The 16,845-nt window shown below is 47.1% G+C and overlaps 1 protein-coding gene across 3 annotated transcripts; it reads left to right on the forward strand.

Annotated features, from left to right (window-relative positions):
• The first annotated feature begins 79 nt into the window (after window positions 1-79).
• Window positions 80-13,849, forward strand: Prss16 (serine protease 16). Of its 3 annotated transcripts, NM_001033710.1 has the most exon segments (12): window positions 165-257; window positions 332-498; window positions 1,201-1,300; window positions 1,430-1,559; window positions 2,655-2,778; window positions 2,956-3,033; window positions 3,140-3,187; window positions 3,590-3,880; window positions 4,682-4,823; window positions 6,666-6,845; window positions 6,919-7,064; window positions 7,181-7,745. In NM_001033710.1, coding segments are annotated over 12 exon segments (1,539 nt in total). In that variant the 5' UTR covers window positions 165-190; the 3' UTR covers window positions 7,247-7,745.
• Window positions 13,850-16,845: the final 2,996 nt, after the last annotated feature.

Genomic DNA, 16,845 nt, shown 5'->3' on the forward strand with positions numbered 1-16,845 from the left:
TCCAGAGATGCTGGCGTCTGGTTTTGCTTTAGCAGTTACTACTGACGCTTAACCTGCCAGGAGAGGCGTCCCATGAAACAGGAGCATCTCATGAAAGAGAAAGCCCAGTCCAGGGACATGTTATATAGGTTTTCAGAGATGGAAAAGAGCAGAGTGCCTGGAACCCTTCCTAAGACAGAATAGTGGGAGAATGGCAGTCAAGGCTCCATGGTTGGGCTTCTTGCTTCTGGTTTCCCTCTGGGGACTGTCAGCTCCAGGTAAGATGGGGTTGAGGGTCAAGTAGAGAAACCTACAGACCCCAGCCTAACACCCATGACTTCCTGTTTCACAGCTTTGCTTCTCCGGCGCCTGAGAGAACACATTCAGAACTTTCAGGAGAGCTCTAACACACACCCAGGCTCTGTCCTAGGCCACGGTCCTGGAGCTATCCCCAAACAAGGGTGGTTAGAACAGCCACTGGATCCCTTCAATGCAACTGACAGACGAATCTTCCTACAGGTGAGGCTAGTAGAGGAGGTCAATATCCCCTGTACTCTCTTGTCAGTCAACTTACCCCAGCCCCAAACCCAGTTCCTTGCTTTCTACCTTGCCCTGCACACCTGTAATCCCAGAACCTGAGGAGGGAAGACAGGAGAATTGGGGGCCAAGGTCATCCTGGGCTTCGTAGTGAGTTTGAGGCCAGTGTGGGTGACAAAAAACTGTCTCTGGGGCGGGGGGGAGGGGGAAGTGGTAGGTTTTTAACATGTAGCATGAACTCCAAATCAGCAGTGGCAACAGGTGTTCAAAAATCTCAAGAAGGAATAAACAAATTTACACCTCTTCATTGCCCTCCCAAGGTCACTACACTACTCCTAAATCAAGTCAGTCACTACTCTATAATTACTACTTCACAAAATAGCAGAGGCCTACCATGCACCAGCCAGTTCCCTCTGACCCTGAGGATTTAAGAATAAAAACATAAACAAAAACATGTACCATGTTTTAAGGAAAAATTACTTTATAGATCACATTGCAGAAGCACAGCAAGCTGAGCAGTGCACCCCAGGACCCCAAATATCTACCTTCATAGCCATGTGCTCTAGATAAGTCCAGCGAAGACACCACTGAGTAGATGAGGAAAATCTTGGAGAAAAGGCTGGAGTGAGGGGAAGGGAGTCAGGATGTTCACTGCCATCTCTTTTCCTTCATCTCCACACCTAGCGGTACTGGGTGAATGATCAACACAGAACTGGCCAAGATGCACCAGTATTTCTGCACATAGGAGGTGAGGGCAGCCTTGGACCTGGCTCAGTAATGACAGGTAAGAAGCAAGGTTTGGTGAGCTGGTGTTGACCAGGAAGGGAACAGCAGATAACAATATGTGAGACCTAAGAAGCTCCACAGCTCATACTCAACTCACATCCACCTCTCTACCATGTGCTCTTCACAGGGCATCCTGCTGCACTGGCCCCTGCCTGGGGGGCCCTGGTGATAAGCCTGGAACACAGATTCTATGGTCTGAGTATGCCTGCTGGGGGCCTGGATGTGGCCCTGCTCCACTACTTGTCCAGCCGCCATGCGTGAGTGGGGATATGGAAAGTGTTTGGACAAGAATGCTCTGTTAGTCTCCATAGTCTCTGCTACTGCCCACTATCCTCTGAGCCTCTGGGTTCCCCTTTTCTTCTCTTAATCTTTCTCCTGTCATCTCTAACTCCATTTCTCCCTATCTTTCTCTCCCCCTCCATTCTTGTCTTTCTGTCCAATGAATGCTAAAGCTTTCACCGTGAACTACTGTTCCAAGCCACCAGAATTTCTTAGCAACACTATTGCCACATCTTCTGGGACTGCCCTTGATTTCCATGTAGAAAACAGGAACCCTGTCTCAGCATAAATTGGATCGGGACTCTCCAAGCTCACTCCTTACATCTACCGCTGCTCAGAAGAAAGTCTTTATAGGAGACACAGGGTTCCCAGTTAACTCGCACTTAGTGTGGCTCAGCTACTCCAATTCTTGCTACCTTGACTGATATCTTCTCAAGCTTTGGCATTCTTCCCTCTTCAAGGTGTGGCCTTCTCCCAAGTACTTGAATGCCTCTCTCCTTATGTGCAGCTCACTTATGTTGCTCATCCCCGCCATCTTTCCCCAACTTCTCACATGCTTTAATGTTCTCAAGGAGCCTTATCTCTTCCTTTACACCTAGGCACTTCTCTCCCTCTATTGGTCTCCCTGACTCTTCCTGTTTTGTTTCCATCTCTTTGTGTTTCTCCATCTCAGTTTTCTCAGTAAGCTAAATTGGCTTCGAAAGACAGCTACCTGGCACTGATGGAGAACCACCTCAGAAAAGCTGAGGGAGAGAAAGGATGTTTTATCCCAGTATCTTTCTCCTTTCTCTTCAAGTTTCTCCTAGTCCCCAGTTCCTTAGCCCATCATGCCTAGAACCCTTCTTCTTTTGGGGCGCACTCCTTGACTGCCTCTGGCTTCTCCCAATTTTTTGTCTAAGTTTTTAATCTAACCCGCTAGGAAACTTTTCCATTCTCACCTAAAATGGGTGGGCCTTCTCCCTTGGCCTAGTCAGAGAGAGTTACAGGAAAGAACCTTGGGCCCAGCTTAAGTTTTAGTATTGTCTACACAGTGGCCCCCAGGAGTGCAGGGTTCAACTTTTACTCCTTTGCAGGTTGGCTGACGTGGCCTCTGCTCGTCAGGCGCTCTCCGGCCTCCTCAATGTGTCTTCCTCCAGCCCTTGGATCTGCTTCGGAGGCTCCTATGCTGGCTCGCTGGCGACCTGGACCCGGTTGAAGGTCCTCAGAACTCCTCGAGTGGGCGGGGATGAAGAAGTCGGCCTGCAGGGTCCCTACCAGGCGTAGCCCGAGCGTACTCCCACGCTCCTCCCTGTCCACGCGTGTCACTCAGGCCAGAGAGGGACACCGGGCGTAGGCACCCCTTCTAGTATTTGGCTGACGCCCCTCCTTTCGTAGTTCCCCCACCTAGTCTTTGCCGCCGTCGCCTCCTCCGCACCATTGAACGCAGTAGTGGACTTCTCCGCCTATAACCAGGTAAGAGCTCAGTGGCAGCAGGGGTTGGGGGGGGGGGAGAAGAGGGGAGAGGGGGGTGGTGACGCCCAAACTTGCACTTCCCCGACGTCCTTTCCGCGTGCCGCAGGTGGTGGCCAGAAGCCTGACGCAAGTCACCATAGGCGGATCATTGGAGGTAGGCGGGTTCTATAGTGTGGAGGAAGGCGAGGAAGCTCAAAGAGCCAGGGAAAACCGGGCCAGAATGGGACCAGCCATAGGACAGCCAGGTTGAGGAAGAACTTAACCCAGGGACGCAGGCTGGTTTTGCAAACTGCTGGAACTGAAAACTGGGCGAAGCAACTAGAGGGGAGGCGTCCTGTCTGTAGGGGCTTGGGGGGGGGGGGGCGGCGGTATACAAAACAGAGGTGAGGACTGGGCTAGGGGGAAGCCAGGAGAGGGCCGGGCCTCTAGTGAACTCTAGGAAAGTGCGAGAAAATTTAGAAAGGACGGGGAGCGAGGTTGGGCACCTCCCAAGAGAATGTTCCAAAGAAGGAAAATACGCCCCTTTCCCGCGAACCTTGCTTCTCGGTTTCCGAAGTGCCTGGCGGCGGCCTCCACAGCCTTTGCGGAGGTAGAGCGGCTGCTGCGCGCAGGTCTGGCGTCTCAGGCTGTGCTGAGGGAGGAACTGGGCGCCTGCGGGTCCCTGGACCTTATTGAAGACCAAGCGGAGCTGCTGGGAGCGTTGCAGGCACTGGTGGGAGGCACGGTGCAGTACGACGGGCAGGCGGGATCGCCGCTAAGCGTGCGCCAGCTCTGCGGACTCCTGCTCCGGACCTGGGGAAACCGCAACCACTCCACGCCTTACCTGGGGCTTCGCCGGGCTGTACAGGTAAGCCACCTGGACGCGCGTTTAAGCCAGAGGCTAACGGACCAAGGCTGCGCGTCCACGTTCACTGAACTTAGACAACAGAAATCCTCCTCTTCTCCTTAGATTCCTTATCTGTATGATAAGGCTTGCCTGTCTCACCCGGCTGATAGTAAAATCACCTTCTTTCTTTTTTTTCTTTTTCTTTTTTTCGGAGCTGGGGACCGAACCCAGGGCCTTGCCCTCTACCACTGAGCTAAATCCCCAACCCCCGTAAAATTACCTTCTTAAGTAATCAGGTACTAAACACACAGTATACAAATGTAGAGACCATAACTACTGTATCTTCTATCTTGTTTTGTGGTCTTGTGGTCAGCAGCAATGTCTGGCAACAGCAAGTACCTAACAGTATTTACGACTGAAGGGTGAGGGAGCTCTGAGATCAGAGTTTAAGAAGTACCCCCACGTCCCGTTCTACAGTTACAACTCCACCATCACTTTTCCTGCTCTAATTCTGGACCAGGTTCTTTAAGAATACGTCACAAAATTTATTTCATTAATTTCTCAGGCTAGAGGCACTATTATTATCCCACTTACAAAAGAGTGAACAGGTAGAACAGTTACCTCACAGATGATAAAACCTTGGACATAGGTTACAAGGACCTCCTCTGGTGGATGTCGACACCAAGAAAAACCTTAGGAACTTATCCTTCTCCTCATGCTTGACCTACACTATAGGCGTGTGACCCTAGCTTGCTAGGAGAGGAGGGGCAATGCAACTATATATGGATGCAACTATACATGCATGTGTGTACTCTCCTCTAGAGAGTCTTGCGCAGCATGGGACAGAAGTGTTTAAGCTCTTCCAGAGCAGAGACAGTGGCACAGCTGAGAAACACCGAACCGCAAGTGTCTGGCGTGGGGGACCGGCAGTGGTTGTATCAGACATGCACTGAGTTTGGCTTCTGTAAGTGACCCAAACCAAAGCATCTTACAGATAGTCTGAACTCATGTAACCCCAAAAGTATCTGACCAGAGAGAGTAAACAGCCACTGGTATGCCACGCATACTCAGACCTCAACAGAAAATGGACCCTCCTTTGTGCTTCCTGTATTCTGTACCAGAATGTCTCCAGCCTTTCTCAGTCACTGGGCTAGTAACCTTATCCTGGTACCTCTTTCCCATTGTCTGGATGTCCTGTCAAGTACCAAATCTTACCCACTCTGCACCCTGGACAAGTTTTCAGTCTTCCCGTTCTTTACTTCTTACTCTGTGGTCCTCACAGAGAGGCCACACACTACTGCCAGATTCCAGGTCTGGTCTTAAAGCTTGCACTTTACCTGTGCAGTCTGACTTCTACACCAGAGCCAGAGAAATCTTCCTAAATATGGAATTACATTTCAGTGACCCAGTGTTGAAGTTGCCAGACAAAAAAATATAGGATGACTACTAGTTAAAATCTGAACTACAGAAAAGAAACAAAAATAATGCAGATAAAAACTCATACCTCGGGGTTGGGGATTTAGCTCAGTGGTAGAGCGCTTGCCTAGCAAGCGCAAGGCCCCGGGTTCGGTCCCCAGCTCTGAAAAAAAAAAAAAAGAAAGAAAAAGAAATTGTTAAAACTCATACATCACATGTACAAGAGTAGTGGGGGTTTTGTGTATCTGAATATAGATATCCTGTATCATTTGTCAAATCTGCTCATCCCACCCCAGAGTTAAGCCTCTGTTCTCTTTCTGGGGATTGCTTAAATTCACAGCAATCCTCCTGCTTCAGCCTCCGAGTGCTGACATGACAGGCATGTGCTATCACACCCAGCTCAGAGTTGAAAGCTACATTCTTTCTATACTTTTGACAAGTGAGGGTAGTGGCATGAAGTAAAATGTCCAAATTCCATTTCCTATCTGTGTGCTCTTGGACAAACTTGGGCAAGTGCTTAGCTGTTATTGGACAGTTTCCACATCAATAAACTAAGAACAGTAACAGTACTTTTCTTACTGCTGTTATTACACAGCTTTGCATAGTTTGGGCTGTCCAATACACCAGCCCCCTATGGCTTAGGAATTTGGCACATCCTGTTCAATGTACTAGGATGATCCATTCCCCTATTTTATAAAGTTTGCTCAACTTCCTGTCTCACCTCAAGATACCCTTCCCCAATATCTTCCATCATCTCTGTAGACCGAAAAACCAAACCATGTCCCACTTCTGTTATTCTGTGTTCTTTAGTGCAATCTAATTTGCTAGCATTCCATCTCTCCTTCTAAATGCTGTAACAGCACAACATGGAACTATTTTGGTTGCCTCTTTCTGCCCAGTATTGCCCAATATATGTCTGAGTAGGTGGTCAGCAAATATGAAGAAAGGAATTCATGTGAGGCCAAGGAAGTACAATTTACCCAGAACACTGTGAGATATGGATTTTAAGCAAGACAGACATGATCCAACTTGAGAAGCAGTCATTTCAGATCCTCCCTTCCCTCTAATCCTTTGCACGTTCACTTTTTCTCTTTTCCCTGTGGTTACTTCTTTTTGTTTGGCTCACCCATTCTAACTCAAGTCCTTATTCTTGCAGGATGCCCTCCCTGAGCACATTGTGTTCTCTCTAGGAGCCCCACCTCCTGCCCTTTTCTATCACAGCCCTGTTATTTGGGAATGTAATGATCTGGGATGTGTGGGTCTGTTTGGCAAAACTGTGAACTCACTACTATGAGGTCACTACTGTGGGTGTTCTCTAAATTATTATTGGAGATGAGCAGGAGGCTGACTGTATGTATTCTTCACATTTTAAGGTACTTTCTTTCCACAGATGTCACCTGTGAGGGCCTTCAGTGTCCTTTTTCCCAGCTCCCAGCACTGCCCTTCCAGCTAGATCTGTGTGAACAAGTGTTTGGCCTCTCACCTTCATCTGTTGCCCAGGCTGTGGCCCAGACAAACTCCTATTATGGTGGCCAAAGTCCTGGAGCCACCCAAGTAATGTTTGTTAACGGTGAGTGTGCCACCGGAGCTAACTCCGCAATATTGTAGTCCCAGCCCAATACCATTTTCCCCTTTCTTTCCAGGGGACACAGATCCCTGGCATGTACTGAGTGTAACACAGGACTTAGGACCCTCTGAGCCAGCCCTTCTAATTCCTAGTGCCTCCCACTGCCTTGATATGGCACCTATGAGGCCTTCAGACTCTCCTAGCCTCCGCCTAGGGCGTCAGGTAAGAGAAAAGACTCTGAGTGTGTAATATTCTCATTTACATACTCATTTGTATAACTTGTCTTTTACTGGTGCTGAGTTCTGACCGCCAGAATGCTTCCCATCTCTTCTTCACAGAAAATCTTCCAGCAATTACAGGTCTGGCTCAAAGATATAAGAAGAGCCAGGACTGATGAGATCTGACCCAGCTCTTTGCCAGTGCTGTCACCCGAACTGCATCCTGGCATTTTTCTTCACTGTAGAAGAGAAAGCAGCTGGTTGGAAGGAGGAAGTTCCTAGACTTGGGACTCAGTTCCTGTTCTGCCTGCCTGTTCTCAATTCATCCTCATTGCCAACTAGAAGTTCTCTGTCACAGATCAATATAAATGTAGACAAATGATTACTATCCTTTGTAGGTAGTGATATGTACATATATGAGAAATGTCAGGGAAATGTGGCTCTCCATGCTGGAACCTTCCTCCCCCAGATAAGAATCTAGCTTAAATTCTACCTCTTGATTCTCGACTGGGCACCTACTGCATACAACTCTCCACATCCTGTCTTTGTCTCTCCTGAGTCTTAGTCTGTGGTAGTTCATCTTCATCGTCAGCCTACCTGAATTGAGAATCACATTGGAAGCATAACTCTGAACTGTCTTTGGGCACATTTCTAGTAAAGTTACCTGAAATGGTGTTAACACCTATTCCTCAACTCCCAGTTGACTAACAAGGGAAACTGAGCACCAGCATTCATTTCTCTCTGCTTCATGACCGTGGGCAGGATGTGAGCAGCTGCCTCAGGCCCCTGCAAGCACACCTTTGCTGCTATGATGGATGGACTATATCCCATACCAGGAGCCAAAGCAAGCCCGCCCTTCCTTCCTTCGTTCCTTCCTTCCTTCCTTCCTTCCTCCCTTCCTTCCTTCCTTCCTTCAGTGATTCTTGTCACTTATTTGGTCGCAGTCCTAGGAAAGAGAACCAAGTCTGTCTCTGCTTTCTGTGTGTTTCAGTCTGGAGGAAATGGCTACACAAACCTTCCTTTTCTCTTTTGATCTTCCTTTAGTACTTTCTTTACTTCCTCCCTCCCCATACAAGCAAATGTCACCACTCTCCAGTACTCTAGCTTCTTGCCTGAAAAATCTTGAGTTCCGGCTAGTCACCCTGGTTTTCTAAGTCTCAGTTTGGGGTTTGGTCCCAAAGCTAGCCTCTTAGGCTGTAGCACAGCTCACCTCTATCTTTTAGCTTCTACTTTTAGCTGCTGCTAAAAGGACGGAGTCCAGAAGAGTGGCAGCCTCTAAGGAGCAGGTTGGGAATGAGGGAAGGCTAGACAGAAAAGGTGTAACCTGTTGTGGTAAGTATTTAAAAAAAAAGAATTCACCATCCCACTCTATTGCCGGCTCCGGTTCGCCACATGGCATCTGTGGGGTATTTTCATCTTAATCAACAGTGTCTCAACCAACTCACTAAGTTTCCAATTTCTATCCCAAACTGTAGCCGGCTACTCTCTGGGCCCTGTAGCAATCGCTGCCGTGGCTAGCCCCACCTTGTCGCTGGTTACTCTCTGACCCAGCAGCAGCCACCTTCTTGCAACTCTCTGCTATGAACTCTGTTTACAGTCTCAGTATCCGCCCCCTGTGGTTATAGTCACAACTCCCAGTAACCCAGCAAAATCAAAATTCAATAAGCTTGTAATTTATGAATTAGATTTTTATCAGTAAATCCTCACCCTACAAAGCATCCATACAATAAATGCTAAACCAATTAATATTAATATAAACTGCCCACCTAGATAGACAAATTGCCCTATAAAAATCCATCCCTTATGAAATATTCATAACTACATGTGGCCCTTTAAGGCCACACAGATCTGGGTTGTTGTTCTCCTCCTCCTCCATTGGTTCTTCTTTCTCCTCTCTTCTCTCTCCAAAACTCTTTGCCCACCTTACTTTTTCAAAGCCCAATCACAGGCCTTGCCTTATATTGTGCCTGCCTTCACCTGCATATAGACAACAATTCACAATAACTTCTCTCTGTGAGGAAGCTCAAACCCAGAGAACAAGTTTTACCATTTAAGACTAACCTTAGTTCTGCTTACAGGAACCACTCTGGATTTTTTTATTAGTCTCTAACCACAGTTCCTCACCAGGTCGAACTGTAGACATTTAGTATGGTATGTACTTATCATCTGTTAAGAGAATCAGGATGGGGCTGGAGAGATGACTCAGAGGTTAAGAGCACTGTTTGCTCTTCCAGAGGTCCTGAGTTCAATTCCCAGCAACCACATAGTGGTTCATAACCATATCTGGTGCCCTCTTCTGGCCTGCAGGAATACATGCAGGCAGAAAGCTGTATGATGTATACATAATAAATAAATGTTTGAGAGAGAGAGAGAGAGAGAGAGAGAGAGAGAATGAGAATTAGGCTGTTCCCCCACCCCGCCCCCAAAATCATGCTCTTCCTGCAGAATCTGAATGCTCCTACTGTGCTGCATGTGCCTTCTGCAAAGTTCCTTTCAGTTTGACCCCTGCATGTGTGAGCTTATGCTCCTGACCAGTTCTGCTCCTGCCTTCAGGGTATTCAGGCACTGCTGCATACCTGGGGAGTTGGTGGAGGGTTTTGGGATGAGTGTACATCATTGACTGGGGCTAATGTGGTGCTGGGAATGCTTCATTTACATGAAGAGGAATTCCAGGTGCTTGCTAAACATTTCCTTAAAAGAAGAGGGAAAGTTAAACCTGTACTTTGGCCACCAGACTGGTGACTACCTAAAAAGCAGTGGAGGTAGGAGTTGTAAGGCTACATGCCCCTGGCCAGATCAGGGAGGGAGGAATTCTTACTCCTGCCAGTCTCAAGATGAGTTTGGACATGTCTGGATCTCACTCTTGCAAGTTTTAAAAAAGCTTTAAAAACGAAAAATCTCAGCCATAGCCTCCCTCTTTCCCCAACCTGCTCCTAGAGTCACTCTCCCAGACTTGTAAACCCCAAAATTAAATGAAATCACATCAACTGAACAAAGACTACTGTGGAGAAGAAGGGAGATCAATGAAAGGAGGGGTCAAAGGGCAATGAAGAAGGAGGATGGATAGAGTGTAGAACTAGAGTTTCATAAAGGTTACTCATTGTCAGAGCCCGAATGTGCAGAACTAGAGTTTCATAAAGGTTGCTCATTGTCAGAGTCCGGATGTGCAGGGCCGGACGTGCCTGAGGGAGAGCCAGAGATAGGACTTGCCAAACCAGCTATCAGCCCCAAGGACACTGACCATCCGTAGCCACCCCCTCCCCTTCCTTCACTCCCCTGAGTGAGATGAGCCACCCTACCTGCCTGCCGAGCTGCTAGATAACACATACTCCTTGCTGATGTCATTTCGCGCCGAAAGTAACTGTGCACCTTTTGAATTGACCAATCATGTGTAACCTCGAGAATGCCCCTTACCTCCCCTATATAAACCCCCGAGTTTGGAAGCTCGGGGTCGATTCCTCTGTCTCCTGTGTGAGATACGTGTCGACCCAGGATCCCGCTAAGACCCGGGATCTCGTTAATAAAAGCTACCTCTTGCTGTTACATCAAGAATGGCTACTCGTGATTCCTGGGGGCACCCCACCCCGCGATCGGAGCGAGAGACGCGGCTCCCTGTTTAGGGGTACGCTCTTTCATTTGGGGGCTCGTCCGGGATCGGAGCGTGACCCCCCCGGAACCCCGAATGCCACTTGGAGGTACGTAAGTGTGAGTGCTGGAAAGCGGCCGCTGAATGTGTGTGCGTGTGTGTGTGTGTGTGTGTGTGTGTGTGTGTGAATTAAGTCCTATAGTCTGTGTTTTTCGGTACCTGTTTAGTGTCTTGGTGCACTGTCTGGGCAGAAGAAAGATTCCTGCCCTGTGCGCGAGAGTCTTAGTGCACTGTCTGGGCAGAAGAAGGTTTCCTGCCCTGTGCACGGGTGGAAGAAGGTTCCCCACCCCGTGGAAAGCTAGCTTGAGAGTGCACTGTCTGGGCAGAAGAAGGATTCCTGCCCTGTGCACGGGTGGAAGAAGGTTCCCCACCCCGAAATGGCGCCTGTGAGTAGATGAAGGATTCCTACTCCGAATAGTCTTTTTCTTTCTTTTTTCCTTTTTAGAAAGCGCACCGGGGGACGCCCCAATCGTGCAGGCTCTGGGACGCGTGAGAGACGTTCCGCGAGCCAGCCTTTTTCGGGTCCTGGCTCTGGGACACGTGAGAGACTTTCCACGAGCCGAATTTTGTCGGGAGGACCCGGCAACGGACAGTCAAAAAGATCTGACTGTGACTTGACTTCGGAGGTCGCGTTCGGCTGCCTATTTGAGTATAGGCACGGACAAGTGTGCTTAGATGTGTTAGTGTCTGTTGTCTGTATTCTGTTTCTGTGTTTGGTATCCCAGAAGCAGCTAAGGTTAAGCTGCAGTTTGGGCCAGGTACTGAAGGTACCAGGCATCTGTGGAAATTGGTTATAGGATGCTTTGTCTTGGTCTTGTTTGTCTGGATTGTTTTCTGTGGTATTGTAAAACAGTGTTTTATCTGTGCTTGTGCTTGCAGCCAGCGGTGATGAGTTGGGGAAGATTTAAATTTTGCTTGGGAACAAGGAATCTTAAAGGCGGAGTTTCAGCCGGTATGGCACTTAGTGCGTTGCTGCCTAAAAGATCAGAAATGCTGTCAACAGGCTATAAAAAAAAAAAAAAAGGGGACAGGCTGTGTTAGAAATGCTACAGGAAGAACGCCTGAAGGTAGGGAGTGCCAGGTCTGCCGCCAGGCTCCAAGGGTGGGTCTCTGAGGGGCTGGAAAATGCCCCACCAATCTGACTAAGATAAGGAAAAGATATGAAGAGAAAGTTACAGAAATTTGAAGGGTTAAGCTAAGTCACTGAGAGAGTTATTGTAAGTTGCAGAGAAAATAAGTTGATGCGTGGTTCAGGGTCTGTGCAGAAAAGTGGACAGCACCTAATAGCTGTAGAAGAAGATGCAGAGAGACTGAAAAAAAAGAAAGAAAGAAAGAAAGAAAGAAAGAAAGAAAGAAAGAAAGAAAGAGGTAAAAAGAGCAGGAAGCTAGGGAAGAAAAGAGACAAAAAGAAGAGGAAATTAGAGAGTTAAAGAGAGATAAAAGACGAGAGAGGAACATATACTGGCCACAGTAGTTAGGGAACCTAGGAAGATAGTACCTGGCAACAGAAGAGAATTCCTGGCTAAAGATCAGTGTGCCTAATACGAAGAAAAAGGACACTGGGTCAGGGACTGCCCAAGAAAGAACAAGAGGGGCCACTGGAGAGCTTCTTGGTCCTAGAGTGCTGGCTATGTGCAGAGATAGAAGGGAAGTTGGATACAGGGACCCAATGCTCTGTGCTCCTATGCCCCCCAGTGGGCCAATATCCAAAGACCTTGAGTGCAAGGGGCTACTGGCAACGAACAATACTTATGGACTGCCCAAAGAACAGTGGACCTTGGTGTGGGCCGGGTAACCCACCCACTAGTTCATGGTCATCTCTGACTGCCCCATCCCTTGCTCATGAGAAAATTGCTCTCCAAAATGGCTTGCGTGGGCTAAAATGACTGGGTGAGGCCATGTGTATGTATATCTACAGACTGTGTATGTGGAGCTTAAGACCTGTCTCAGTGCACCAGTACCTGATGCTGGGAGATGTGTGACTTAGTCCTGTTCTGCCTGGAACATATCATTCCTGCCAGCCAGGCACTAACAATTATCACCCAATCCAGGACTTAAACTGTGATAGAGTGGCTGATGTTTTGCCTTTGAATAGAGTGTCCAGCTGCCATGGACTAGATTCTCCACCGGTTGGGGACAATCTGGTCACCTTGCTGCCCAATCCGGACCTGGAGCCACCACAGCACGAGTGTCAAGCACTGGCAGAAGCCCATGGGTAGAGGAAAGACCTCTGCGACTGGTTGATTGACCCCTGCTGAAGGCCGAGGCTACCTTGTCTACAGACGGGAACAGTTCTCTTCATGAAGGTCAGAGATAAGTGGGTGCTGCCATGGTGGACAACACAATGTCATCTGGGATGGCTGAACCTCAACCCCCCAGTACATCAGTGCCGCAGATGCATTTACCATCTCTTGGATGCCCTGGTGAAGCCAACAACTGTGAGTACTATTCATTGCTCAGGATATCAGGAGGGAAGTGATTCAGTGGCATGGGGCAATAACGAAGCAGATCAAATGGCTCGAAAAATGGCTATGCAGGAGCCTATCCTGGTTGCAGGCCTGCAAGAGACAGCCACTGAGAACTAGGATTGGACTAAGGGATGGCCTCACTTAGAAAAGGCCCAAATTGCTTAAAAGATAAAGGACAATGGCACACTTGAGGGGAAAGCTATACTCCCCAGAGAACAAAGAAAAGACTCACTTTGCCAAATACAGAAATGGACTCATTTAGGAGATAAGAAGTTTGTCCAAGTAGTTAAGGTGTATGTAACAGACTTTAAGATTTTAGCCAGAGAGACAGTAGAAAGTATAAGGTATGTCAATAAGTGAATGCTTAGCAAGCAAACAGGGCAAAGAGACCTAGAGAGTTTAGTGAAAAGTCGAAGTGAACTTCACTGAGATAAAACCAGAAAAATATAATCACAAGTATCTCCTAGTGCTTGTAGATACTTTTTCAGGAATAGATAGAAGGTTTTCTCACCAAATGAGAGACGGCCTCTGCAATCATCAAGAAGATACTGGAAGAAATCTTCTCCAGGTCTGGAATGCCCAAGGTAATCTGGTCAGACAAAGGCCCTATTTTCATTGCCAAGGTAAGCCAGGGTGTGGCCAAGTATTTAGAGGTCAATTGGAAATTACATTGTATCTACAGACCTCAAAGTTCAGGACAGGTAGAGTAAATAAATAAAATTTTAAAAGAGACCCTGACCAAATTAAATTAACCATGGAGACTTGCGCAGACTGGGTGACTCTCCTTCCCTCTTGCTCTCTTCAGAGCAAGAAATACCCCTTCCAGATTCAGCCTTACCCGCTTTGAGATCTTATATGGGGCCTCAGCCCCCCATCCCCGAATGTATTAGATGATGTTACTGAACCAACATGTCATAGTGCCATAGTAATAATGATTTGTGTGCCAGGCTAAAAGACCTACAGATGATACAGAAAGAAATCTGCTCACAGCTGACAGCAGCCTATGCTCCGGAGACCCCTGAGACATCTCATCAGTCATGAGTTCCAGGAGACTGCAGCTACACTGAGCCCAGACACTCGAGCCTCACTGGAAAGGACCATACCTGGTGCTGCTGACCACCTGACAGCTGTCAATTCTCAGCCCTCACCAGCCGCGTACTAGCTGTTGGGGCTGAGAGCTGGGACCTAGAGGGAAATTCAGTCATGTTTGTCCTGGGTTCTATCAAGATTGGTGTGGGATAGGCTTGATTTCCATTACAAATGATGTAACATTGCATATGTTAGTACTCTTAACACTTCTTGGGACTGTGCCTCAGGGATCACAGTCTGTATAAGCTTAGAAGTTCTAAAAGCTAGTCATGACCTTGGTGTATAGGCTTAAATAGTGTTCAGATTAGAATCCTCATGTTAAGACAACAATACCAAGCTGTTATGCTAGATGAAGCTGAGTTCTCCATGAAGTTCTAAGATTAGAACTATTAACAAAAAAAAAAGAAGTGGGGAATGTAGAATTAGAGTTTCATAAAGATTACTCATTGTCAGAGCCCGAATGTGCAGAACTAGAGTTTCATAAAGGTTGCTCATTGTCAGAGTCCGGATGTGCAGGGCCGGACGTGCCTGAGGGAGAGCCAGAGATAGGACTTGCCAAACCAGCTATCAGCCCCAAGGACACTGACCATCCGTAGCCACCCCCTCCCCTTCCTTCACCCCCCTGAGTGAGATGAGCCACCCTACCTGCCTGCCGAGCTGCTAGATAACATATACTCCTTGCTGATGTAATTTCGCGACGAAAGTAACTGTGCACCATTTGAATTGACCAATCATGTGTAACCGCGAGAATGCCCCTTACCTCCCCTATAAAAACCCCCGAGTTTGGAAGCTCGGGGTCGATTCCTCTGTCTCCTGTGTGAGATACGTGTCGACCCGGGATCTCGCTAAGACCCGGGATCTCGTTAATAAAAGCTACCTCTTGCTGTTACATCAAGAATGGCTACTCGTAGGGGTTGGGGATTTGGCTCAGTGGTAGAGCGCTTGCCTAGGAAGCGCAAGGCCCTGGGTTCGGTCCCCAGCTCCGAAAAAAAGAAATTAAAAAAAAAAAAAAAAGAATGGCTACTCGTGCTTCCTGGGGGCACCCCACCCCGCGATCGGGGCGAGAGATGCGGCTCCCCATTTTGGGGTTCGCTCTTTCAAGAGCAACATGTATTTCATTTTATCAGAACAGAAACATTTTGGTATTATTTTACTTTTGTCTTTTTGTTTTACTCTCAGATATGCAATTGAAATAAATACATTAAATGCACACTAAAGGGGTTTTTGTTGAAGGCTGGCCTCTGGGTTAGATGAAGGATTGTAAATGCTTTATTTACATTAAATATATAAGACTGGCAGAGATAACAAAAAGGACCAGGAAGAACGCATGGCATTAGTCTTTTCAGTCAGATACAAAAGCACTGAGAATGTCTACTAATCACAAAAATCAAGCTCTGTCTCCTGTCAAGGAAAAAAAAAGTATGTGCTGGAAATCCATAGTGCTAGTTTGTCCACAGTATCTAATCTCAGCCAGCCTTCAGCTCCTCAGGGAAATCCACAGGACAAAGGTGCAAATAGAAATGTCTTTTCTTTACCCTGTAGATCTGCACAACTTGAGAAAGGAAGTTGATTCCAGTACTGACTCGGAAAGAAGATTTAAGATTAGTTAGCTTTTCTAATCTCCTTCTCCCAGTTTTTCATTTAGCAGGAAATGTTCTGCTTCGGGATGCTCTGTCCCACATAGCTGTCTGTTCTCAGCTCTTGTTACTAGAGACATTATAACATTGCCTGGAAGTTAAAAAATGAACTTCAAGGACTCTAAAACACAGTTGGGTTGAGTGGGCCAAGGAAGATATGAACAACAAATCTGGAATAAATGGTACATTGCACAGAACTATTAGCCTGAAGAAAGATCTCACCCTGAACTTGAAATGTTAGCACCAACTAAGCTAGCAGATCAATGGGTGGTCTTCCATTTCTCCATGTGGTGCACAGATACTCATGGAGATAAAACAAATACCCACACATTTTTTTTAAAGTTACATTTAGCAACACAATGACAGAGAAGTTAGAGGCTTATACACCTAAGAAGAACAAGAATGCTCTCAGTATACATTTGGATAGTCTTTTTTTAAAGATTTAAATATCATATATGAGCATGCTGTTGCTGCCTTCAGACTTTCCCAAAGAGGACACCAGATCCCATTGTAGATGGTTGTGAGCTGCCATGTGGTTGCTGGGAACCTCTGGAAGAACAGTCAGTGTTCCTAACCTCTAAGCCATCTCTCCCCAACTGGATAGTTTTACAAAAGCTTAGGATGGTCACATTTTAAGTGTTTTTAGCATGCAGAATTACACAACGTTTTCCAATTTGGCTGCTTGAGTCTTAAGGAGATTTCAACACCCTTTCTTTCTCCTGTTCAGGAATTGGGGCATGAGGCAAAGGTGTGTGATCAAAAGGTTTGTGGTTTTTGAGGGGTAATTGGTTAGCATTCATGCCCTAATTCACAAACTCCAATAAGCTGTACTGGGAGGAAGAACCTGATTGTTAAGTCATTTAACTTTAAGTTTCTCCACACCACCCCTGCTTGATCTTTGCTTAGTCCCGTCCTAAGGATCTGGAAGGTGAATTACAAGGAAAG

This window comes from Rattus norvegicus, chromosome 17 (assembly GCF_021556685.1).
Source record: "Rattus norvegicus strain SHRSP/BbbUtx chromosome 17, alternate assembly SHRSP_T2T, whole genome shotgun sequence".
NCBI lineage: Eukaryota > Metazoa > Chordata > Mammalia > Rodentia > Muridae > Rattus > Rattus norvegicus.